General features: G+C 36.8%; 1 protein-coding gene across 1 annotated transcript in view; it reads left to right on the top strand.

Moving 5' to 3' along the window:
- The window catches only part of PCLO (piccolo presynaptic cytomatrix protein), a 308,509-nt gene that overhangs the window by 137,039 nt on the left and 144,472 nt on the right, over positions 1-26,998 (top strand). The window contains exons 5-6 of the mRNA XM_056516399.1: positions 2,680-7,744; positions 8,118-10,129. Coding sequence (XP_056372374.1) covers positions 2,680-7,744; positions 8,118-10,129 — 7,077 coding nt within the window. The remainder of the gene's footprint in view (positions 1-2,679; positions 7,745-8,117; positions 10,130-26,998) is intronic.

Raw genomic sequence — 26,998 nt, 5'->3', positions numbered from 1 at the left:
ATTCTGCCCTTATTGTAGATCTTTTTCTTCTCCTTGCTGTACAAAGAGCAGACTTTCTCATATTCAGTTTGCTGCTATTCTTAGCAGTCATTTATGTCATATACTGAGGTTTAACATCAGGGTGGGCAACAGCAATATTCATTGCCATCTCCTCTGGTTTGCTCACAGTAGGTATTAGACATTGGACTCAGCTGCAAGGAGAATGGCTGAAACTGTTCCATGACCAGTCGTTCTCTCCCTTTTTCTGTGCCTTCTGTCTCTGCTTTTCAACCAACTGTATCTTGGGGAACCAAGGCCTGAGAGGTTCACTCATGGATATATTCTGTCCATCAGCTCCTGGGAAACCTTTTGAGCTTGATCAGTGTTTGCATTTTTTAGTAGCTCATCTAAATTGATCATAGTGAGTTTTGTTGGGTATGCCTTCATAAGTATGAACATACTGGTCATAAATGAAAAAATAACAATCAAATGTCAGAGGTGAAGTTTTAGTGACGGGTGTGCTATTTATAGAGGGAAAAATCACTTGGTTTTAATGATATATATTTTTTTTAAACATAGCAAAATAAATTCCCCTTAAACAATTTCTTTATTTAATAAAGGGTACAGAAATGTAAATTTAACATACCAAACCTGAAATGTTTAATTATGATTCATAGCTGACTTTTTTGTAAAAACCGTACATTATTCTGTCCTTAAGGGCTGGAGAATATCCTAGAGTCGATTTTTCAGAATATTGAGAGCTGTGGCCTTCAAATGGTGATGCCTTTCCAAAGTTGTTTTAAGTAATGCAGGTTTCTCCATGTTTATGTATTAATCACAGCCTTATCATTCAAGAAGTCCTTAGAAATGTTTTGGGTTTTTTTCACACTGGATTTTTATTTGCAATGGATTTTGCTATGACATCAGATATTTGAATCTGCCATATTGGTTATAATGTTGGTAAGAACAAATGTAGATTATATTCAATGTAGTCTGATTTTGCAAACCATATAATAAATCACTCCTGTGAATGATTAATTAATAAAATGTTAATTAGTATATTGCTATAATAATAATATAAATACTTTAATACCAATATAAATATTAGTGTTTGAATGTAGGATTGTTTTCAAAGTGATATATCAAAAAGTAAGAACACATAATCTAAATATAAATTAAATCTAAATCTAGCTGGGTTTAAAACATAATATGACTGACTAAAAAAAATATTTGGGTTTTTATATTTTGACCCTAAATGTAACTTCAGTGTGAATAAACTTTGAAAATACTTGTAGTTGATAGAAACTTAGCATGAGTGTAAATGTAACTTTAAATTATAAATAGCATTCATGATGATTTTCCTAGTTGATTTATTCTGCTTTTTTTTAACTACGTTTCAAATAATTATGTTACCAATGAAGTTGATTTAAATAAGTGGTTTTCTATACTTCAGAAATCACTGACTTAGATTAGCAAAGCTGTTAGATACTACCTACTTCTATTATTGATAGCCCTAACAAAAATTAAGATCGCATTGCATTATTAAAATCGTGAGACTTTGGGATGCTTGTTCTCAAATTGCCAGTGGATGTGGGGACAGCTTCCTAAAATTGTCAGCCCAGAGTAGAGCTAAAGTGACCTGTATTTTGGAGAGTGTACTGTGTTTTAACTGAACAATGTACTTTCACTAGGTGCAGAGCATTTCACAGCTGCAAGAAGCAGGAGTGAAACTGGTGCAGAATTACTTACTGCAGGATATTTTTAGTATTTTTGTTATTTATAGAAGGAGATAAAAATGCTTGTCAGTCAGAATGAGGTAGAAGGTTCTGGAAGGTAGGATGACTGAGGATGTTCAATAAGGGGTGAGAAGGAAAGCGTTGGTTCTGACACACTCAGGAATGCCTGCCTTGTTTCCTTCCTTTGATCAATGGCTGACCATCATGCTTTCCTCCCTGCAATTACACTGCCCCACCAGCAGCTTACTCTGCACTACCAATATACCAAGATATTTCTTTTTTATGAGGTACTCAAAAAATATTTGTACAGTGCCCAGCTGTCGGGGACATTCCAATATGTGGGGACATTCCAAATGTCATTAAATCATGCTTCAGTGTTCTACGTATTCTGTTGCATGTCACAGTGTGTAGTACTTCAATCAACAAAATTAAACCATGAGTGCAATATTTGAGAAGAGTGACATATTTATAGACAATTATAAAATGTTGAATGGGCAGAGAAAGGAGCAGGCTCTAGAAATTCTGCAGACATTTGTCAAGCTATATTACTTTGTATCAAAACCATGTAGACAACTTTGAAACATTGCAAATAAAATCTTCAAATAAATAAACCCTTAGGCAACTTGTCCCATACATATGTGATCAAATGGCAAGTTATTATTAGTAAGTGTTAAAACAATTAAATTTTTTGTTGAAAAATAGAAGTTCAACCTAAAACTAGTAAAATCAATTGCCAGTGTGGACAGCCATGCAAAGCATAGTTAGAGTCAATGCAAAAAAACAAAATTTGAGAAACGGTTTTGTATTTTTCTAATAGCTTTGAATAGCAAAATTAGTGTTCAGTCTTCATCTGAGGCGTGAACTCATCCTTTAGGAAAAAAAAAATCACATTTTATAGTTGCCAGGAGGCATTAAGAATTTCTATATAAATATATACACACGCATTATGTATTTATTTTTTTAGGAAAAGGAGGATGAAAAATCAGACACATCAAGCTCTCAGCAACAGAAAAGTCCACAAGGTCTGAGCGACACCGGGTATTCTTCTGACGGGATATCAAGTTCACTTGGTGAAATTCCAAGTCATATCCCCACTGATGAAAAGGATTTACTCAAGGAATCTAATAAAAAAGACACTATCTCACAAGAAAGTCCACCAAGCCCCTCAGATCTAGCTAAATTGGAAAGTACTGTACTCTCAATTTTAGAAGCTCAGGCAAGCACTCTTTCGGATGAAAAATCTTCAAAAGGCAAAGAGCTTTCTGAGACATACGGTGAACAGACAAAGGATCAACTTAAACCAAAGCCTTTGTCCGTCACTCCAGAATCTTACAGTTCAGATGAGGAAGACTTAAAAGCTAGCAAAGAAGGTGAAGGAACCATTGTAGAAGAGGGCAAAGGAACTGCTTCCTCCCAGGCAGACTACAAGGAAGAACGTGAAGGAGATGACATATCAGCAAGAAGACAGCAACGCTATGACTCTGTGGAAGACAGCAGTGAGAGTGAAAACTCACCTGTTCCAAGGAGAAAAAGAAGAACTAGTGTTGGTTCTTCAAGCAGTGATGAGTACAAACGAGATGACAGTCAGGGATCAGGTGATGAGGAAGACTTCATTAGAAAACAGATTATAGAGATGAGTGCTGATGAAGATGCTTCAGGTTCTGAAGATGATGAATTCATTAGAAATCAACTCAAAGAGATCAGTGCAGCTGAAAGCCAAAAGAAAGAAGAAGTGAAAAGCAAAGCCAAAGGAACAGCTGGAAAGCACAGAAGAATGGCACGGAAAAGTAGTGCAGGCTATGATGAGGATGCAGGAAGAAGACATTCATGGCACGATGATGATGATGAGACTTTTGATGAAAGCCCAGAGCCAAAATACAGGGAAAGTAAAAGTCAAGACAGTGAAGAACTTGCAGTTTCTGGGGGAGGAGGCCTTCGACGTTTCAAAACAATAGAACTGAACAGTACAATAACAAACAAATATTCTGAAGTATCTGAACAACAGAAAGGTATATTATATTTTGATGAAGAGCCTGAGCTAGAGATGGAGAGTCTTACAGATTCACCAGAAGATAGATCTAGAGGAGAAGGATCTTCTAGTTTACATGCTTCTAGTTTCACACCAGGTACCTCTCCTACTTCAGTGTCATCACTTGATGAAGACAGTGACAGTAGTCCTAGTCACAAAAAACTGGGAGGGGAGAGCAAACAACAGCGCAAAGCAAGGCATCGGACACATGGTCCTCTTCTGCCCACTATTGAAGATTCTTCAGAAGAAGAAGAACTACGGGAAGAGGAAGAACTGCTAAAGGAACAAGAGAAACAACGTGAATTAGAACAGCAACAAAGAAAAAGTTCGAGCAAAAAATCTAAAAAGGATAAGGATGAACTGAGAGCCCAGAGACGAAGGGAACGTCCAAAGACTCCACCAAGTAATCTTTCTCCCATTGAAGATGCTTCTCCAACAGAAGAATTACGACAGGCTGCAGAAATGGAAGAGCTGCACAGATCGTCTTGTTCTGAATATTCACCCAGCATTGAGTCAGAACCTGAAGGTTTTGAAATCAGCCCAGAAAAAATAATAGAAGTGCAAAAAGTTTACAAATTGCCTACTGCTGTCTCTCTATATTCACCAACAGATGAACAACCAACTGGACTCCCAAAAGAAGAGACTGGTCAAAAGACACTGAAAAGTGCCGAAGAGGTATATGAGGAGATGATGCATAAGTCAAAATCTTTTCAAATGTCAAATGAAAAAGATGAAGTATTTGAAAAAGAGTCTTTATATGGTGGAATGCTAATAGAGGATTACATTTATGAATCTTTAGTAGAGGATACTTACAATGGAACTATTGATACTAATCTTGTTATGAGACAAGATGAGAGCAGTGAATATATACAACAGAGAGGAAAAGAGAAAAAAACAAGAGCTTCAGAACAGGTCTATGATGAACCACAGAAAATTAGTGATCTAGAGAAAGACTACTATAGTGTTGAGACTTTACATACTCTTGTGCCTCAAGAAGATATTGTTTCTAGTTCTTACATTATCCCAGAAAGTCATGAAATAGTTGTATTAGACAGCACTGTAACTTCCACCATTGAGGAAAAACATTTGTTAGATGCAGAAGCTGCTTATGAAGAGCTTATGAAAAGACAGCAAATGCAGCTAACTCCAGGGTCTAGTCCAACACAACCAGCTTCAGATTTCATTCCCACATCTGATACAAAGGTGTCTGGTGGTGGAGAAATAGTGGATAGTACTTCTTTAACATCAAGCACTACTTCAGCAATCTCAGATGTATCACCTGTCAGTAGCACAACACTTTCTATTCCAGATGTTAAAATAACACAGCATTTCACTGCAGAGGAAATTGAAGATGAATACTTGACAGACTATGCCAGAGAAATTCAAGAAATAATTTCTCATGAAACATCAATATTGACATACTCTGAAACATCAGAAGGTGCTGCATCAGTTTTACCTTCTGATACAGCTTCCTTAACATCATCTACATCTTCAGTCTGTACCACAGATAGTTCCTCACCTATAGATAGCACAACCACAGGTTTTGTAGGTCCAGCAGAAGGTGTAAGTAAGCCAGCGGATTCTGAAGGTGTCAGGGTAGTAACACAGGTTCCCTTAACATCTGCAAAAGAGTACTCTGAGGTGAGCATGCCTTATGAATCTATTGCCGGAGCCACTAAAAAACCATCTCTTGAATCAGATGCAGAGAGTGTGGAGCAAACTACAGTTTGTTTGCCTGAAACTGTACCTTTAGTAGGGGCAACTACAGTTACAAAAACCAAGGAATATGCAGCTGATACCATTACCTTTGATACCTCTAAAGCAGAGAAGGAAGCAGCTAGAAAAATTATAAGCATAGTAGAGGCTGGCAGTGTCAAAATTCATCATGAAGAGTCACACAAAGAATTGGGTGTTGATATGACAAGGATTGATTTGACTAACGCTGCGTCTGAGCAACCACCTATATGTATAGCACCAGTACCAGTTACAGAGCCTGCATCTGAAACATATTCTGTACTCCCTCCCAGTGTTGTAAGTAAGACCAGCATGGTCTCTGTGCCTTCCTCAGCTCCTGCTGTTTCAGCCAAAGTATTCTCTGTTTTTAGAAGCTCTTCTTTGGATTCTCCTGCACATCCTTCTCCACCCCCACCTCCTCCTCCTCCACCACCTCCTCCACCACCATTACCACCACCACCTATTTTACCCAAGCCAGCCATTTATCCCAAAAAGAAGTCACAGATTAAGGCTCCAGCAGCAGCAGCTCCCTCAGTGGTACCGTCAGTCACAAGTGTTCCAACACTAGAGTCCACTGCTGTATTAAAGGATCACGTGGTACCTATCACAAAAACATATACCCCAACACCACCTCCTGTACCACCCAAACCATCCTCCATCCCAGCAGGGCTTGTTTTCAGTCACAGGCCCCCTGAAGCAACTAAACCTCCAATTGCTCCTAAACCAGCAGTTCCTCCACTCCCAATAGCTGTTCATAAGCCAGCAGAAACACAGCCCAAACCAGTAAGCTTGGCATTGACTTCAAGTATGACTCTGAATTTGGTATCCACAGCTGAATACAAAATACCATCTCCCACATCCCCTTTGTCTCCACACTCTAATAAATCTTCACCAAGGTTGACAAAACCCTCACAGGAAACCTATGTTGTCATCACATTGCCATCTGAGCCTGGAACTCCCACTGAAGCTATAACTAGCCAGGCTGTTACAAGCTGGCCTTTAGAAGCACCTTCTAAAGAACAAATTCCCCAACTTATGCAACCAGTTTTTACCACATCCATGAAAACTATGGATATTCAAAATATGGCAGGTCAGAGTATGTATATTTCAGGTACACTGCAAGCTATTCCTGTGACAACACAAGCAACTTCTGAAAAAATACCTAGTTCAAAATCAGAAGTAGTAACAACAGACATAACCAAGACCACAATGTCTGTGATCAAGGGTCCAGTGCCTGGTTATGGTTTAGGTAGTGTTGCTATTACCATACCCCCAGAGCCTCTACATATTGTAGACCAGCCCAGATACAGGGAGAATGGAAGATTCCATCCTTTGGGCGATGTTATAGATCTTCGCACTTTGACTAAGATGGACATTGAAATGAGAGACAGCTGCATGGATCTCTCTGCTGTTTCCATGGATGTAAGAAGGCAAATGCCAGCTAGTGACACAGGTGGACGGCCAGTAAGCACTGTCCAGCCATCCATAATAAATCTTAGCACTGCGTGTGTTGCTGAGACTTCTCTGCCTGTAGTCACTGAGGCTGTGACTGTGATGACCTGCACTGCCACTGTGAGCTACACCACCAGCACAGACAGCCTTGTGGATCTGGGACATGCGATGACAACGCCGCTTCAACTAACAACAGCAAAACATTTTGAGCCTGCATTCAGAGTAGCAGGCAGCCAGGCCTTTTCTGCAGGTAGAGATGAAGTGCCCATAAATTTATCACTAGGTACTTCATCACAGGCAGTGACATGGGCTACTACAAAGCCTGTTACTGTGCCACCTGTTGGTGTTACAAATGGTTGGACTGATCTCTCCACTTCTCAGGAGCCAGCAGAGAGTGGAGCAGTTGACCTTAGCACTGCAAAATCCCACAGAGCAGTAGTAACAATGGATGAAACTACTTCAGGTATGATAACAACAGTAATAGAAGATGATGAAAAGCCTGTAGATCTGACTGCAGGGAGAAGAGCTGTCTGCTGTGATATGGTTTATAAATTGCCGTTTGGTAGGAGCTGTACAGCACAGCAACCTTCCACTACTCTTCCTGAAGATCGCTTTGGCTACAGAGATGACCATTATCAGTATGATCGTTCAGGGTCATATGGCTACCGAGGAATTGGAGGTATGAAACCATCTATGTCTGACACAAATTTATCAGAAGCTGGACTGTTTGCATACAGAAGCAAGAATAGTTTTGATTATCGAGTTGGGGCAACTGATACAGCAGTAGATCTTACTTCTGGAAGAGTAACTACAGGTCAGTATGACACAGCGGCAGATCTTTCTTTGAAATATAATTTTGATGTTCCTCATCTCATTTCAGGATAATTTTTTTATTGTTTTTCCCCTCCTTCTGTTGTTTTGTTTTCTTTTGGACAGTGTGACAAATTATTCCGGATTACACGTGTTTTTCATTTCTTCATTTTACGTATGTGTTTGCACAGAGGTGCCTGCATGTGCCTGCATGTTCAGAAATGCTGTTTCCTTCACATCTAAAGTAGATCATTAACCTGAAGATTTGCATGCGGTTCCCCCTTCCCATTTATTTCATCAAGATGGGATGACTTTCAGAATCCGCAAAGCAGCATTCTTTTGTGGGACTGGACTGTAACTTTGCCCTGTAATTTCAGGTGAGGTTATGGATTACTCAAGCAAGACTACAGGTCCATATCCAGAGACTCGGCAGCTTTCTGGCCTCGGGCTCAGTGCACCACAGTATTCCCAAGCAAGAATGGTGTCTTCTGTGGGTTCCCAGTTTGGCGTTGGAAGTGTTTTAAGATCATCCAATGGTGTTGTTTATTCTTCAGTAGCAACTCCAATCCCATCCACATTTGCCATCACCACACAACCCGGTTCTATTTTCAGTACAAGTGTCAGAGATCTACCTACTCTCCAAACAATTGACTCAGTGCCCTCTTTATCAACATTGCAACAGAGTCAACCACTCCCAAGATCATATAGTTTCTTGACAACTGTGGCAGCTGAAAAAGATAAAGCAATTACTGCCGCGGGTATGGAGACAGGGTTACCACCTCATTCTATAGAAACTATTACCACCGAGCCAACCAGCTTGATACCTGCTTTAACTACAGCATCTGAAGTTTATACAGATGTAATTGATGATGAAGTTGCCCTTCTCATTGCCCCTGAAGAAGGCAAGCAGCAGCAGCTTGATTTGGAACGGGAACTTCTTGAGCTTGAGAAAATTAAGCAGCAGCGCTTTGCAGAAGAGCTGGAATGGGAACGTCAGGAAATTCAAAGATTTAGGGAACAAGAAAAGTTTATGGTGCAAAAAAAGCTTGAAGAGCTGCAATCCATGAAACATCATCTCTTATTTCAGCAGGAGGAGGAACGACAAGCTCAGTTTATGATGAGACAAGAGACATTAGCCCAGCAGCAGTTGCAGCTTGAACAATTCCAACAACTTCAACAGCAGCTCCACCAACAGTTAGAGGAGCAAAAACTTCGTCAAATATATCAGTATGGTTATGATCCTGCAGGAAATGGCTCACCACAAACTACCACAGATCAAACGCTTTTGGAAGGACAGTATGCAAGCACAGAAAATGGCCAATTTTGGCCTACTGATGACACAACTACTACAGCTTCAGGAGTGCTGGGTATTGAAATTCCACAAAGTCAAGCATGGTATACAGTTCAGTCTGATGGCATTACACAATACATACCCAGGTCTGGTATCCTAAGCTCAGTTTCAGAAATGTCTCTTAAGGATATTGATGTTAGAGAGGAGAAGCAATTGAAAAAGAGAAGTTCTATGCCAAAATTACGTGGTCCCTACGAGGAGCTTGAGGAGACCCTGGAAGAAGAGCCCCGGTGTTTCAAAAAAATAGTGGACAGTGGAGTGCAAACTGATGATGAAGATGGAGCAGACAGAGGTTACACCAACAGGAGACGGAGAGCTAAGAAGAGTGTTGATACAAGTGTTCAGACAGATGATGAAGATCAAGATGAATGGGATCTTTCCAGCAGATCCAGAAGGAAGCCTCGGCTAGGCAAATACAGCGAGAGCACCACTGAGGCAGACAAAGCTAAACCATTCTCCAAGGTATCTAGTATTGCAGTTCAGACAGTGGCAGAGATTTCTGTGCAAACAGAACCTGTAGGAACAATAAGAACACCTTCAATCAGGGCCCGATGGGATGCTAAGGTTGAGATCATAAAACATATTTCAGCTCCAGAAAAGACATATAAAGGAGAAAGTCTGGGATGTCAAACAGAGACAGCATCAGACACTCAAAGTCCCCAATATCTGTCAGCTTCATCTCCTCAGAAAGATAAAAAACGCCCAACACCATTAGAGATAGGATACTCATCCCACCTTCGTCCAGACTCCACATTACAGGTAGTCCCTTCCCCTCCCAAATCTCCCAAAGTTCTCTATTCACCCATTTCACCCGTTTCACCAAGCAAAGTTATAGAGTCAGCATTTGTACCTTATGAAAAACCCATGACTGATGACATCAGCCCTCAGAAGATGCTGCATGCTGACATGGCCAAGGTTCCTCCATCAAGCCCAAAGGCAGCAAAGATGATGCAACGCTCTATGTCTGATCCTAAGCCCCTGAGTCCCACAGCAGAAGACAGTTCCAGAGCTCAATTTCAGTACACTGAGGGTTTTATGGTAAGAAGTATTTGCTTGCTTTTTTTTTTTTTTAATATATAATATGCAATTCTACAGTTATCAGTACAGCATGAGGACAGACACACTCATTTCCAATACTTGTGTATGTAGTCTTTTTCTCACCTTGCTGAAAAGTCCAGAGGAATATCTGCTGACTAAAGCAATGGTTATTTCCTTCACTGCTTTGCCAGGAAACAGAGAAGCACATATTTCAATCCTACGAATATTTAGGAAGGAACACAACACTTCGTGTTTTATATGGCAATTCATGGCCAGTATGGGAGTTACTGACAATGCTTCAGAATACTGAAAGCATTTCCTTTCTAATCATACAACATCCAGCTCTTGTGGCACAGTCTCCAGTTTCAAGCATTTACCCTGAAATTACTGCATGTACCTTTTTTGAGGCAGATAACACCAGATTTATAATTGCCTTAGTTAGCTGTCCTTTTTGAACCTCATGAGGTTTCTTTGCCATGTGTGATTCTGGGGATAATCTTGTGTCCCAGTGTGTACATCTCTAATCTTTCCCAGACCGAAAGGTCTCATATCAAAAATCTATTTTTAATTTGTTTGTTTTGGATAAGGAGGATTAGCAGGAAGTTATGCAAGTTTTGAGGGCTGTTTCTTATAGGGGTCAGAAGAGGATGGCATCAGTAGAATCAAAATTTTCATTTCATTGCTTACTTGCTTTCATATTTGGGAATCCAATTGATATTTATGAATATCAATCTTTAAAATATTATATATTTGGCAAAAAAAAGTACCTCTATAATATGATATATTCTTGGCTTTCCTTTTATCTGAGACCATTCCCTTCTGTCAGTTGATGTTTCAGTATCTTTTCTGAAGTCTGGAAGAGTTGCCATTCAGCAATATTTATCTTTCATGTTCAGTTATCTGCGAATACAAGTGATTAGTACAGACTGGATAGGATAAAGAAGATTTGTCCTCTCTGTTTGATAATTTGTGGTGGCTTTGAAATGCAACATTATCTGGTTATACCCTCCAAGGCTCCCACTGTAAGTAGTTCCTGCAGCTTCATGTATTTGTGCAGTATTAAATGCTTCCCATGCTGTCACTGCTTGGAAAAAGTACTTGGAATTTTGAAGGGAAAGCTATAGTTATGGCATTGGCACTCCATATAAACATCATTCACTAATGAATGATAAGCACAGTGGGGGAAACTAGCATGAACACTAAAGCTTCATGTAGAGGATTAGGAACAGCATCTTGAAGTGCTCATGGATTGTAAGAAAGTGTTAGGTTCTATTTAATATTGGAGAGTAGGTGTAATATTGTAAAATATTATATAATTGCAAAAGTATAGTAAAACTATTTCTGAGAACAGATATTAAGTTCACTTATTTCACAGGTACATATATACATATTTGATATAAATTGTATCCTTCTATGATGGATGATGATTTCTATAAGCAAATCCTTGTTGAAGGGTCTTTACAGTAGAGTTGCAACACATTATTCTTTAATGAGACATGAAAGCAAAGAGCTTGTACACCATTGCTTCTTCTTGTACCAACCTGTTCCCTACAGTTTTGCCTTGAACCAAAGCAGCAATAAGCTATATGGTTTTCACTAATGGGCAGCTATCAGGCAGCAAATAGCCCATGTCTCAAAGTAGCTGCAGCCTAAATAAAGGAGTGGGGCGTTTTTATGGAAGGTAAGGTGCCAATAGACAAGCACAAGGAAATTTTAAAAACTTCCATTGATATAAAGTGGACTGCACTAACTTGGCCATGCAGCAGAGGGTGAGGAAGCTTCTCTGTAAACTTCCCATGACCATCATGGCTAACTTCAGCTTCAGTATTATGTTAAGCATTAAATTTCTTATAGGATTTTTCTGATAGGATTTTCATTATGTGTCTGAGGTTCAATTAGCTTATGCTGAGATCAGGTACATGAAATTTAAAGGAGGGAAAGGCACATACCCAACAAGAAATAAAATATTTACAGTGATCCTTGAGGAATGTAATTAACTGACTTAATCAGCATCTGGAAATAGGGGCATAAATTGGTTTTGCAGTTTCTATATCAGTTTCAGTTCTCAATTAATCAGTCCAGTTATGTTATGAAGGAGAGTTCTACAGTACAAAATCTAAATTGCCTAATTTCCACAAGACTTACAATATTCCCACCAGCATGTCCATTTGTTATACCGTGGGTCTGTATCATCTTGAAGCACAGTAAAGACTGGACAGTGATGTGTTTTGTACGTTTTATCACATTCAAAAGTTCCATGAAAGCATGCACACAGTGTCATCAGCAAAGTGTAAACCTTGTTGACATTTTTTCAACTGTACATCTTGATGGTTAGAGCCACACAGTGTTGTTATAATTAAGTTTAAATACAGGATCACTTTTGGACTATCCTTCTAAGTGTGATAGTAAGATGCTGCCTTAACTTTGAAATATTTTTGGCTCTGGGACTATTTTTTATTCATTCTGTATATATACATTGCTACAACAGCTAAAATCTTTGTTAGTTCTCTGTGTACACTTTTCTGTCTCCTGACTGTAGAGTTCCTAATTTTCTAGTTAAAAAAATGGGAAGGTAGAAGGGGACAGTTATGTCATTCAACAGAGTGAAGTTCAGTACAGAAGAACTTATAAAACTGCTCACTCTGAAAAAGAGAATTTACTAGAGCTGAACATAAAAGAATAAAATGAAAATGAAAGATTGATCTTTCACTACCTTAAGGAAATGGAATATGTATATGAATACTTTTTGCATGAATGGATATCCCATCACTTTTTTTAATAGTTCATGAATCAGAGTTATGTCTTTGTCTGCATTCATAAACATTGCAGGTGAAAAGGGTGTTCATGTATTCATGTATATGATTCACTGGTGCTTTTTTTCATGACAATTGAGAAAAAAAATTGATCCTTACACAATTGATGGGACTAGAAGAGTAAGAATAAAACTTTTTTCTGTCTAAGGTTTACAATTAAATGATAACTTGTCCTTCAGACAGTGCCCTTTCATCAGTCATGCACTTCTTCCAATGGAAAATGTTTTTTTAACAACATTTCAGGGAAAGATATTATGGAGACTATGACTAAGATGTTTAAATTATCTCTCTATGTCTTAGAAATGTTGCTTTAAATATAATTTTCTTCTTTAATGCAGCTTGTAAAGGAAATTGTTGTAACATTTTATCTAATCTAGTATAAGTGAAAGGCTGAAAAGTAACCTGGTAGCTAATCACATAATGAGAAAATCCAGGCAACATCACTTTCATTGGTGGCACATTAAATTTTTTGACAACAAGCTGTGTGGTTACATTATAATGGCACTTGCTTTTCTGTCATAGTCATTGTCTCTATTGTGAACACTAGAAAGAATAAAGATGGTGACTTCCTATTAATCCAAAGTATTTCTTGCCACTATATCCCCATTTGTAGTTCTTATGTGCTGTCCATTTGTGATACATATTAGTAATCAAGTATAGCCATGACAAGAAAAAATTAGGAATTGTATCTTTTCAGCACAAGAAAAGGTTGTGAAAGCCACCCATTGGAGTTGACATTTTGCAAAGATGCCCAGCTTTGCTGTTCTGTGAGCTTTGTGTCCCTGCTCTCCCTGTGGCAGTGAGATCCCCAGCTCTGATTTTATTAGACTGTCGGGTAGTCCAGCACAGTGGGGTTCAGTAGAGTGAGCAGCCATAGGAGTGGTTTCCATAAGAGCACCAGCAACTGTCAATAGAGTCTGGAAGTGAAGGTTGCAATTCATCCATTCAGCAGCAACAAAAACATTGTGAGTACCTGTCTAACATAATAAAGAATCAGCTTTACACCAGTGCACCACAGAATGAAGTCAAATGCCAGTCACAGTCCTCTTTGGCACTTGTACAGATTGCATGTGTGTAATCAAGGGTGGGAGTTGTCTTCCTTCTGCCTTTGGATGCAAAGTGTCTGCTCAGCTAAACTGAGGCAAATTGCAGAGGATCTTGCACATGGCCTGTCACACACATAAAACATCTACAGCTAAGCAATGCATGGACTCAGCAGAAGTGTTTGTATTCGTGAAACTAATGCAAAGACACATCTGTCAACAGCCTGTCAGCTTTTGGGTAGAAACTGTACATTTCAGCTTTAACACTTAGAGTAAATCCTATCAATATGTTTATTAAGAGAGACTTTTCTTGACATTTTTATCTGGTGTGATATACCATACTTGAAAGGCAAAATAAAATCAAGTCTTCATAATGCAGTAAAAAAAGAAAGTAATTATTTCAAGCAAAATCCCCCCAAAATGTGTCTTTATTTGCATAAGAAATGCAAGATTTCTTCCATTGCTATATTAAGAGCAGAATTATACTGATTTTAAGGGTGGAATTTCTTTTAGATGGCTTTATTAACACAATAATGTATATCATCTTCTGTGATATTCTGAATTTTTCAACTTTAAAAGTAGATTGATTTCACAGAATCAAAGAATGGTGTGTGTTGGAAGGAACTTTAAAATTCATCTAGTTCCAACTTCCCCTGCCACCAGGGACACCTTTCACTACCCCAGGTCGCTCCCATCCCCATCCCACTTGGCCTTAAATGTTTCCAGGGAGATGGGACATCCACAACTGACCTTTACACTGTCAGACATGCTGTACATCTGACCACTGAAAAGGGAAAACAAGGTAGCTGTTCCCAGTAGAATTCCATCAATCATATCCATGATGTTTTGCTTGTTTATTCAGGACTAAGCTGATCACCAGAATTGTAGTTTAGCAAGGATTGTTCTTCCTGGACAATGAATAGAGAGAAAAAGATAGGGATAATTACCTAATTTGAAGGTGGATATTTTTATTTGCTTAGGTTCCTCAGAAGCAGGGAGTAGGTTTATTTCTCAATGTCATGTCAGAATTTCAGGTAACATAATTCTTCTACAGTTGAAGCACAAGACACAGGTGTTTCCCTTGATTTCTTGTTATCTGAGCTTAATTCCAGCTAAAAGGCACTTTGTTATAATTTTTTAGTTACTTTGAAATATTCAGAGGTGATTTTTGGTCTGAGACATAGGTGGTCACATCATTGTACTTCAAAAGTGACTTTAATTTTCCATTTTAGTTCTGTGATTCAGCCCAGAAAAAGGGAATAACTTTTGATTTCTGTAAAAACTATACTTCATATAAAGGAGGAATTACATTCTTCAGAAACAGCTTCTATTTGGGTTTCAGTACAGATGGGTGTTGAGTGAGGAGCCATCTTTGGTAGTATCTAAATTTAAAGTGCAAAGGTTTTTTACCTTTGCTTCTAAGTGACATCGCTGGTCTGGGGTTTAATGAAAATTCTCCAGACAGTGGCAACTGTTTCTTCATTTTGAGTGTGCATAAACCAGTCCTAAAGAATGATCTAGGAGAAGTCTAATTTGCATCACTCATATGACTTTCATGCACTTTGTGAACTGAACATGCAGGAATGTCTGATGTGTGTTAATGCACTTAGCAACAGGCCAAGTCACTAGGCTGAATAATGCTGCTTCATTGCTTATGGATGGGAAATCTTGAGACTGAATTCAGGTTAACATTCCAGAGAAGGTGTAGATATTCCCTACCAATTCCCTTTTGTGCTTGAATATTGTCACATGGGAGTTTTTTGTGTGCTTCAAACAAATTTGCTGGGAACTGAGTTACAAAGAAAATCTCTGTCACATTTAGAAACAATTCTCAAAATCCTATCCTAATGAAATAGGACTTATCTGTCTTTTCCTTTAACCATGTGGTTTTAGCTAGATTTAAGATTATTTTTTTCCACCAGTGGTCTGAATTATTTACAATTTAGAGACCATTAACATTTCAAGTTACTGTTTCCCATAAAGTATTTTAAATCCTTTGGAATAACATTTATGTGACTGAAGTGAAGCATCTTTTTTCCATGTGTCAGGTCTTCCAAAGAGACAGAATACCCCACATTTGGGCAACATGTCATATTAACATTACTTTCTAAAGCACATTAACTGGGTCAGTCTTTTCTGCCTGATACATTTGTATTCATTGGTTTCACACCTTCCTCTATTCAACCAAGGGACATTCATGCATAATAGAAAATTATTAAAGTGTTCACCCTTTTTCCTTAACAATCTTTTATAAAGGATGAGATTTATGGCAAAGTTGACAAAGAGACTTGGTTTTATGTCTCTTGGGCTTTTCTCACCTGCTTTCAGCTTATCCATCTTCCTCTCAAGCCAGCTCTTATATAGACATTAAGAAACCATCCCTGGCCACAAATCCCATCCCTCAGTCTCTTATCCTCCATAATGACAAAGAAAAACAGAGGAACAACATTGTCTTTATATTCATTTCTGCCTGACTTAGTTACCATAGTTATCTGTTTTAAGAATACTTGGAATATTTGGTGTGGAAATGGGTAAATATCATGTTCCTTGTTTTAAAGTAATAAATACTGGGTATAAATTTTTACAGTGGAACCTAGCAGACACAGAAGATAAACAGGGGGGCATGTACCCAGGAGCAAATTTTGACCTACTTTAGCTCTGTTTTGCTTCAGATCTTCATCTCCTCTCAAGCCACTGATTACTGTAGCTAACATGAATAGGAGGGTAAAAGTTCTACCAGTGGAATTGTCTGAGTGAAATAAAAATTTCTTTCACATGTTCTCCTGATAATTCTGGCTTCCTACATTTTATTCTGTCTACAGTTTTATGAGCATCTTTGACTGAAGCTCTGAAAGTTATACTGGTAAAATAAATGTATGTTCTCTAAAAGAGCAGAAGAACAGTGTCTATAAAATCTTTGTTAGAAAGAAAGTGCTGTCTGTGCTTCATTAGCAAGTTGTTTGGTGCAGTAAAAACTGACCAGTAGATCAGATTAGCTGATGTAAATTATCTGCTGTTCTGTGATTTTGTCTAAAAGAAGCCAGTCATTGGTGTGGACTGGTTTTCCCTACTGGGATTTGAGCTTGTTTGAGGCTTTTTTTACACTTAGGACAGAGCTTTCTACTGAGTTTTCTACTGAAGAAGGCTATCTTATTTATAATAATTCCTAACTTATTTTTAGCTTATGAGATACTAAAAATTTCAAAATTCTACATTATTCTCTTAGGAAAAATAAGAAAAGTATTTGCTGAGCTAGATATACCCCATATAGTTATCCCAAAAAATAAAAATAAGGAAAGGATGATGTGAAGGTAGCCCAGTAATCTTTAAGCTAGCTGTGTTTGTGTTGTAATACTCTTCACAGCATTATTAGCTTAATAAATTCATACCAGATCTCTGAACGTTTTCTTCCTATCTGTAGAAATACTGGCTAGACCAAATCCTCTTGTGTGCTATCAGTGTTTCAAAATGCAATGTATGCTAATAGTATCTAAAAGTTTGTTTGCTTGCTTGTTTCTTACTTTTTAAATTAATAAGGCTTGCCTGTGTTAGAACTAACTTTACTTTGGTTCTGATCCTCAGTATCCTTCTAATCAGGCATTGCTTTTCTGAGACAGTGATTCCATATTAAAAATAATTTGTTAAGGTAGACATATGGTTTTGCATATTATTGCTTCAAGATCAAATTTAATTATTAAATATTTTAAATGTTGTCCCTTCTGCTGCACTTCTTACTCCAACACAAAATTACTGCTAAGCTATTTTTTTTTTCAATGGAGATTTTTAAATGGAAATTTTCTTTGAATCTGCCAGCTGGAAGTGAATATCTTAGGTCAATATGGTCACTGTCAAACAAGAAAGCAGTTTTAAGTATATCAAACAGGATCATATTCTAGATTTTACTCTTTAATAACTCAATTGCAATTTAAAGTATGAAGAAATTACTCATATAGTGTTTTTAGATTGATATAGGGAACACAATTACTTTTGAAAGCAGAATTGCAATTCAGAGCAATGTTCCAAAATTTCAATAATGATACAGACACTAGAGGTACAGAAGAAAACAAAACAAAACAAAACCAAAACAGGAATATTGCTGATTAGGCAATAGAAGCAGTGAAAATAGTCCAGTGTAGTAGCAACTGTTCAGACTTAATATGAGTTAAAAATACCAAGTGCTTGTGTGAAAGTTAGTGGTGTTTTTGGAAAATACTGGCAAGTGGTGTAGGATATGTTTTGCAGATTTTCTACCCTGGTCATTGGCTGGTGAGACTTCAGTTTAGCTCAGCACCACTGAAGAGTTAGAGGATGAGATGTTTCAAAGTTGAGCATAAGAGAAAGGATAAAATATTTAGACAATGTTGGTTAGATGTCTGAAGGATCTGGCTGTGAGGATGTAGGAAGAAGACCAAAGCTGGACAAGATGTCTTTCACTGTGTTAAACATTATTTTAAATAGGACAAATATAAATCACTCTTCACATCCAGTAGAGGCACAGGATGGATTATCTCAATCTGTGGCCTGGGATATTTAGCAGATATGAACTTTATAACTGCAATAGCATAGATGCCTTAGAACTGATTTATTTTAGTGAAACTGTGTTACGTCTGAATTTTGGAATAGCATAAAGGGATATAGCCTATATGACTGATTTCCTTTCCAAGCCAAGAATATCTTGAGCACTATGAGTAATAGAATTATATTTAAAAATTAAATTCTAAACTTAATCACAACTTTCTTTTAGTGTTCTTGGCTCTTCTTACACAATATCATGCACATCTTTGTTTTCAGTTTGTATCAATACAGCATTTGTGCATCCATAGAGAGTGCTGAGTAAACAAACCACTCAGATACATTTATGGCCCTTTCTATAATATGAGTGCCTGCAGTGATGCAGTCTTCATTTAAAAGATGGGCAGATGAGACAGCCATAATCAAATAGCCTAAATGTTCCCTGTTTTGTTCCTTCCTTTCCTAAGCTGAAGTGGCATTTACTCCCTGTTTTACTTTTCTCTTTCCATTTCTCTTGTGAAGCCAGGAAGTCTCTTGGCTTCGTTGTTCTTGACACAACATAGCTAAGGTGTGAAGGACTAGAAATAAAATGTTTAACATTTGATATTGGTGGTGAAAAATCCCACCTGATCTGGTCACTGTATTTTCTTGTTATAATCTGCAGGTAGAAGTATTCCAATGGAACAGTAGTTAATCCACTTATTTTATGGTTTTACTTTAAAATAAGATTAATCCCACTGATTTCTCAAATGACTACAGTAAGGTTTTAGATGACTGAAACTGGTCACTCAAAAAGCTTGTCTTCTGAGTCTTCTGAGTTCTTATTTCCTCCTTATTTTTCCTCTCAAAACAGTGAATTTCCTAATTATGTACTAGATTCCTGTTATCAATTTTGCACAGAAAAAGTTATGATTAGTTAAATTTAGGTTTATAAATTGCTTTCAAGGTGCTAAAGCTCAATTAAAGAAAAATAATTAAAAATTAATCAAAAAAACTAATTTAATTCACTGAAACATCTTTATAAGAAGTCTTTCCACTAGTTTCTGGTCTCTTCAGCATGCTTTTAAGATGAATGGCTGCTGACAGATGGGAATGACAGTTCAGAAAAACTTCTTATTTACAGGACAAGGTTGGCTCTGCTGATGCCAATTCAGAATTTCAGAAGCTATCCTGTAAACAGTTCTCAAAGCTCATTTGGAGAGAGCAAGTTTTTCATTTGTGCTTATCTTTTCAGTTCAATTTCTGAGAATAATTTTCAGTTTTATTACCAAGAAAGAGCTGAACTCTGTCAAAAAGTGATTTACTTGCTGCAATGTTCAGCTCAGGGAGTGGAATCCATAATGGCATGGTAAGTGCTTGCAGTCCCTGCATTTAAAATGAAGATATGATAGAGGAATCAACAGTAGCCAGGGTGGTTAGTGCTGCACTCCTAAGTCAACTCTTTAGGAACTCTAAATGCAGGGGTTAGTCTATCACAAGATATGGCTTAGAAATCCCTGTGAAATTTGGATGCAGAGCCTGAAATGTCTCCCTTGGTGTGAGACTGCAGAGGAAGCCTGCCTTTTGGCTCTCCTTCAGAACTTCATGCATTTTGTACATCATGAATTCAGGTCTTAGTTCAATTTCTGTTCACATTCTCCATCTGTCCATATCTTCCCACTAATCTCCTTGCTAAACCCTACTTCTGTTTCCCTGCTGGTCTTCCTTTGACACTCTCTCTCTCATCCAATCTGAGTGGTTCCTATCAAAATACAGCTTTGATTATCTCACCTTACTTACTTTGCAAGCTGTTTGCTGATGCCAAATCCAGCTCAGGCATCAAGTGTGCTGGTGCTCTTATACTGCCTGGCAAGGCTTTTCCCTGGGGCATTATGGCCAAACAGGCTAAATGGGCCAGCCCTTAACTAAGAGTGAAGGCAGGGTTTGAAATCTAATAACTAGTATGGAGAAAGGTCTGAAGGAGGATTATATGCTGAGGATTTCTTTAGTGTGTGTGTGGGATGAGAAGTTTAACAGGTTTGATTTCTCTAAATCTGGATAATTCCTTGATTTAGACAGTCAGCAGTTGCCAGAGGTGAAAAGATAGTCAGGAAGGGTGATGGATGGAGTGAATCAAATTGAGATATACCCACCTAAAATTTAAGTTTAATGTAGGGAAGATTATTTCAAGACTGGCTCTTTGTTTTTTTCATCTACTGTATAGCATTATTAAAACACACATTATTATAACATTATTAAAACATGATGACATAGGACTCAGGAAGTCATAATGGAGTTTGAAGGTAATATTTACTTCATTAGTTGGTGGAACATATTTTCTGCAATTCCTTCATAGCTGTGTTTTTGCTGTATATATACTATGTAAGGAGGCAACAGTGAAATGAAATTATGCTTCTTGTCTGAGTTGGTGTTAGAAGCAATTGCTGTCTTTTTTTTAGAAAAGTTATGTCTAGATTAATCACATACATCATATTGATGCTTATTTTATTATTCCTAAGTTATAACCAACAGCAGAAATATTGTGGTCTTCTAGGAAGAATGGAATGGAACGAGTGAGTTTGTCCTTTGCCCATTTGATCAGGCACACTGTAGTACAGAGAATTTCATTGTAATGCCTTCAGCTATTTCTTTAGGCAGTAAAAGGATTCTTTAGGCATTTAAAAGCGACAGGGATGGTGTAGGCTGCTCTGAGTCCTTATGTTCTTACAGCCTGTTTGAGCATTGCTTGTCTGAGGAATGATAACCTAGGAAGAGGAACACATTTTCTCTTTTCTTCCTGTTTATTCATCATTTGGCCCAAAAACTCATGGAAAACAAGAAGTTTTGACAATGTTACAGAAGTAGCATTTTTACCATATGTGTACAAAAAGAGACACACACACAGACACACATGCATATATGTCAAAAAGCAAATGGCTTTTCTGGAGGTTATTTTTATCTCAGACAATCTGCAGTTATGGAACATCAAAGTTTTGATTTAATTAAATGTTGAAGTCCCTAATCTTACACTCCTCACACACCACTGTAACAGTATATCCATCAAGATGTTGGTATCTGTATAATATTTTGAAAACATTTCCTATCTAAACTCTTCAGTCAACACAGATCACCAAAAAATCAGGTTGGAAAGGTGCTGTGGAGGTCATACAGTCCCACCTTGACCTCAAAGCTAGGCTTATTTCTAAGTTAGGTCAGGTGTCTACAGGACTTGCCAAGTTGAATGTTGAAAATCTCTAAGGATGGAGATTTTACTGCCCCTCAGTATGTTCTGTTCTGAGAATTCACTGCTCTCCTGTTGAAGAGTTCTGCACTTCCCTTGTGCAACTTGTGCCTGTTGTCCTTCATTGTGCATCCCTTAGAAGAGTCTGTCCTCTCAGTACTGCTTCATTTCAGAGTTGAACACAGCAAATAGGTGTTTTTTTCAAGCTCAGTTCCCTTTACCTCTGTTCTTTGAATAGACACTCACCCTCAAGCCCTGACCGTCTTACTTACTGGGCTTACACTGGAATCTCTAAATGATATTTTTAATGCTTTTTGTGGATATAAAACAGGGTAGGAAGAGTTGGGGGACTCTCCTATCTGAGTCCTTCTCATTCAGTTAACATTGTTGTTCTCATTAGCTCGAGAGCAGACACACTCAAACTTCTGTGCTGCTTCACTTCAAAAGTCAGTGAAAAAGAATTACATTTCCTAAAGCACTTCCTATGCAGCTTTATAAAGAAGTAGACAGTACAGTTCAGGAAACACTAGTCTATGCCCCCCCATTAACCTCTCAAACCCTGTAATTAGGTTAGAGTAATTTGGGAAATTGCTGGGTTTGGGGTTTTGGATTGTTGGGGGTTTTTTCTGCTAGCACTTCATCCTTTTTTCCTAGATTTTTAAAAATACACTTTAGCTTTAAGAAATCATTGTTTCGTAAAAAGACCTGGTGTTTTTTGGGTGCATGTAGTTCATAGGTGATATATACATTCTAAGATATTAATATCTCAATGTGTGTCATCATTATACATAGAAAGTCTTCCATAAATGCATTTTAGATTCTTAACTCATAGACTGGAAAACATCTCTTTTTCCCCATGTTATGGGTAACTAGACTTGAAAAAAAATTCCCCAAAGTCCAATGATAGTATTCTGTAAAACCTGTCTCTGAAGTACTTCTTTAGAAAATATAACATAAAAATATTTCTATGTTTTATACAAATATAATAAGAAGCTAAAATTGAAGGATAAGTGATGTAGCACTGCCAAAACACTTGTAAATTACATCAGAATTCCAAATTCTAGTTGGCACTCATTAATGTGATTTTTAAAATATTTCTTAGAACATTAATTTTACTATCTTAATGTTGTAATATTTTGCTATATTTGGGAAGATTAAAACAATATTTACATCATTACTGCTGAATTCTTTGTGATCTATTATGATGGATCTACTATGATGTTCAGATATGAGCATTTCCACTGACTTTTGAAAACACAGAAGCTTGTGTTTGTGTTGTAGAATCTCTAATCTGATGGCTCATATGAAATTCTCTGAAGTTAACAATTCACTCAATTAATTCAGTCAGCTGTGGATCGTGCCCTGAGGAAATATTCCTTTTTTTCTTCCTTGAATTGGAAATTTCACTGTTTCAAATATGAGGAACTTTTTGCACTTTCTTTAAAACAAAATTTCTCAGTTCTGATTATTTTGAAAAATGTCCCCTAAATTGACAGAATGTGGGGAGCAGGAAGGAAATTATTCATTTAAATTATTGAAATATTACTGCTGGAAATTTTCTAGTAGAAATTAACCTTTGAATCTGAATTTTATGTTGAAGAAGTTTAAAGTTTGCACAGGAAGAAAGAAAAGGGTTTTGTATAGGAGAGAAAAAAAATACAGTGATAGTTTTTCAGCTGCCTATGGAGAGAAAGAAAAAAAGAGCCTGGTCATTTTTAAGTTAAAAAAATAGATAAAGATTCTCTTGAAACACATTTTTTCCTATCTCATTGATTAGAAAAAAACAACAACCAAAAAAAAAAAAAACCAAAAACAAACAAACAAACAAAAAAAAACCAAAAAAAACCAAGTAAAACAATACCCCATCAAAACTCAAACCAGACAACCATGGGTTGTTATTTCCTCTACTACCCATTCCTCCTGCAAATATTTTATAAACAACAAGAACTAAAAACGATTTTATTAATGGAGAAAGATTTTCTGTCTGACTTGTTCTGGAAGTATGGATAATACAGTCAATAAAGTAAATGGTAGAATGGGGAAAGTGACAGACAGTGATAATCAGCTCCATTTGCTTCAAAGCTCAGAAATTCAATATATAGAAAAGTTCTGAATGTGTGCACTGAGCTGGAGATATCAATATAGTAGCTGAGAATCTGGAAATCTCATTTTTGCATGAAATTTTTTATTCTTGTTCTTATTGTGTATCTTAACCATGTTGATATGCTATATTACACAGAAAAATTAGTAATAAATTAAGAAGTAAGGTGAATCAAGGAAGGTGTCCTTCTCACAAAAAAGTAGAAATTTGAAATAAAGTATGTTTTAACTTCAGTTAACTAAACACAATAAACTAACACTTCAATAAACTAACACTTCAATAAACTAACATTTAATTAACTTCAATGTCCTAAACATTTTGTAATTATGTAATGGGGAGAAATATGTAAATGCTTTCAAATATTTTGTGTATTTCTGATCTTTATTTCTGAAAGTCTTTGTCATCAGTTGTGAGTTTTCTGCTGAAAGTATAGGATTACCAATAATTTAGTATTAAACTTCAAGGCATTTTTAAAAAAGCATGTTACAAATACTTTTCCTGCAGTTCAGAATATTCAACGTTTAAACGCAGTTTGGAAATCTAGTGGGCAACTGAGAATGAGAAATTGAAATTTGTGCTTTAGAATTTCTCCTGAGCTGGTTATCCTGAAGGAAGAATAGACTTAAGGACAAGTTGAACGTTTCAAGTGTTTTGGTTTCTTCACATGCAGTTCAACAGTTTCATGATGATTGAATCTGTAACACACTTTGAGATCAAAATCCATCTAATTCAGCCCTTCCCCCATAACACTGACTAAGTCATATATTTTCAGTAAAAAATGAGATTGTCAGCTGATATAAAGTGATTTTGTGTTTTCCAGAAAGAGAGCAGAGCAGATAAAGAAAAAATGTTTCAACATTCATTCAGTGCTTAGTGTTGATGTGTAAAAATGATGCTATTAAACGTGCCTTTATGGCCTGTTACTGGATGGTGACTTTCAGAATTAAGCTGTTTGAAGTTTGTGTTCTTGTCTTTCCATCCTAGCTAAAATTATCTGTGGTTGCATTGGGCAATGAATGTTTAGAAGAATCATTTTCGTGGTTAGACATTTTTTCTTGTTTTCTAACTAAATACTAACTAATAAGTGTTCTTGTCATGTTTATCTTGATACTCTACAGCCCTCACTTGTTCTTGTTTTTGAGTAATACTGTTTTCTTAAATTATTTTAGTGCTGGATCTGTGTCTCCAAAAACATTTTCTTCTGACATCCTCACCAGCTAAAAACCATTAGTTATTTCTGTCTTTTTCAAGACAGAAACAAACAAATCACACTCACACACAACAGTTCTGCTCTCAACATAAATACTGTCATTTCTTATCTGTAAGGGGATGTATCATCACTCTGTGCCTCAGGCTGCTATAGGTTTCCATGAGCATCAAACTATTTGAGACTTCAGAACAATCATTTGACTTTCTGTTAACATCTCTGGTCCCAAAAAATATCAATTACATGAGTGTAAAGCCTGATACTTTGTGAAGATACCACTAATATATTCAGCAGCCATTAGTTTTCAATGGCTTGGACTAATTTTTTAGCTCTTGCTCTTCCACTGGTCTAGAATATGCATTTGGATGATTACATGCATTTCAGGGTTTCATTAATTTTCTTTTGTTTATAAACTCTGGGTTTGCTAGGAATTTTAAAACAGTGACTAAAATACATAAAAAAGAGAGAAAAAACCAACCCAAGTCCGTTGTTATGCTATTGACATCTTTTAATGATTATTTCCTGTGTTTCTGTAATGATAAAAGTTATATTGCATGTTCAGGGTGATTTGTGCAGTCCATATGCATATAATCAATCAGAGCTATTTTTTGTCTGGTTTTTTGAAATTATTTATGGTAGCAGTGGACCAAGAATGGTTTGGAACAAGAATAATAATAGGAGATCTGAAAATGAGGTGGAAGAAAAGAGCCTTTTTCCTTTTGTATGTGCAGGAAAAATATATCCTAGATTCCAGGCCAAGTAAAACTTTTCATTTTTATTTTGTGTCTCAAAATATTGCTGTTGCATTAAATTCTGCCTCTCATTTTGCTGCTTTTTTTTTTTTTTTGTGTTACATTATGTAGGTTTAGAAACTGCAAATGGCATGTCTTTCACATTACTGATTTTTCTGCTGCCTTATCTTTATTTTTAGCTTCATTAGTGTTTAAAAGTAGTCTTTGCTAACTTTCTGTCTTCCTGTCCTGCTTGTCACAATAAGCAGAAATGGGAACAGGAAGGTCGTGATTCTAAAATAATGTAATTGCTATTAAAATAGTAGGAAGAAAATTCATTAAAGGTTACTGCTTTCTTCTTCCTCTGCCCTACACAGTTGCATTAAATATCACATTGCATACAAGGTTGTCATCTGATGCAATTTATCCAGGAGTGGAATACTTCCTCCTCTGAAAATGAATATAGATTACAGTGCTCGTAATAGAAATTATATTTAATAACTAGTAAAATAATCAAATATAAATATTATCCCCATGTATGCCTTTAAAAAGGAGAAAGAGGCTGTTCTAAAAATTCATTTTTATTCAGTTGAGCTAATCAAGAGCAAGCTGAGTGCCTTGTCGGGATTTCTTTGGTAAAGCCATGGAGTTGGTGTCAAATCTAGTTTTAAATATAAATGATGAATATTTGACACTTCTCTTTCCCAGCTCCATGGATTAAATCTGGTGCAGTATCCATAGAGAGTAGAATGCATGTAGAAGTAAACAAACAAACAACAAAAAAATTAAACTCTGAAAAAATGGTTTTCTATATTTCAATATACTAAAAAAAGAATAAAAAAAAAAAGACAGGTAATCTGTTTCACTTTGGTATCTCTTTAAACATATAACACAGTGAAAGCTGATTTTTCTTCCATTAAAAGATACTCTGTTTTGCATAATTGCAGATTTCTGTTTGTGTTTCTTCAAGTGTTAATGCTTTCTTTAAAAATTGTCTTTTTGATGGTTAGAGGTGAGTTGGGAGGAGAGGTTTGTTTGGTTTTGTTTAATTTATGCCACTTGGAAATAGATTTGTATCCAACTGGAAATGCCATTTTTATATGAGAATAAGAATGGGAATATGGAGTTTTGTGTGGTCTGGCTAGTACATGTTCTCACTGTAGAAAAAGTGTAATGGAAAATCCGGACATACTGTGAGTGATTTTCACACCTCCTAAGTTTAGCCATCTGTGGCAGATGATC

The sequence above is a fragment of the Oenanthe melanoleuca genome, chromosome 1A (genome assembly GCF_029582105.1).
Source record: "Oenanthe melanoleuca isolate GR-GAL-2019-014 chromosome 1A, OMel1.0, whole genome shotgun sequence".
Taxonomy (NCBI): Eukaryota; Metazoa; Chordata; class Aves; order Passeriformes; family Muscicapidae; genus Oenanthe; species Oenanthe melanoleuca.
The sequence above is the reverse complement of the archived record's forward strand: the minus strand, read 5'-3'. Positions and strand labels throughout refer to the sequence as shown.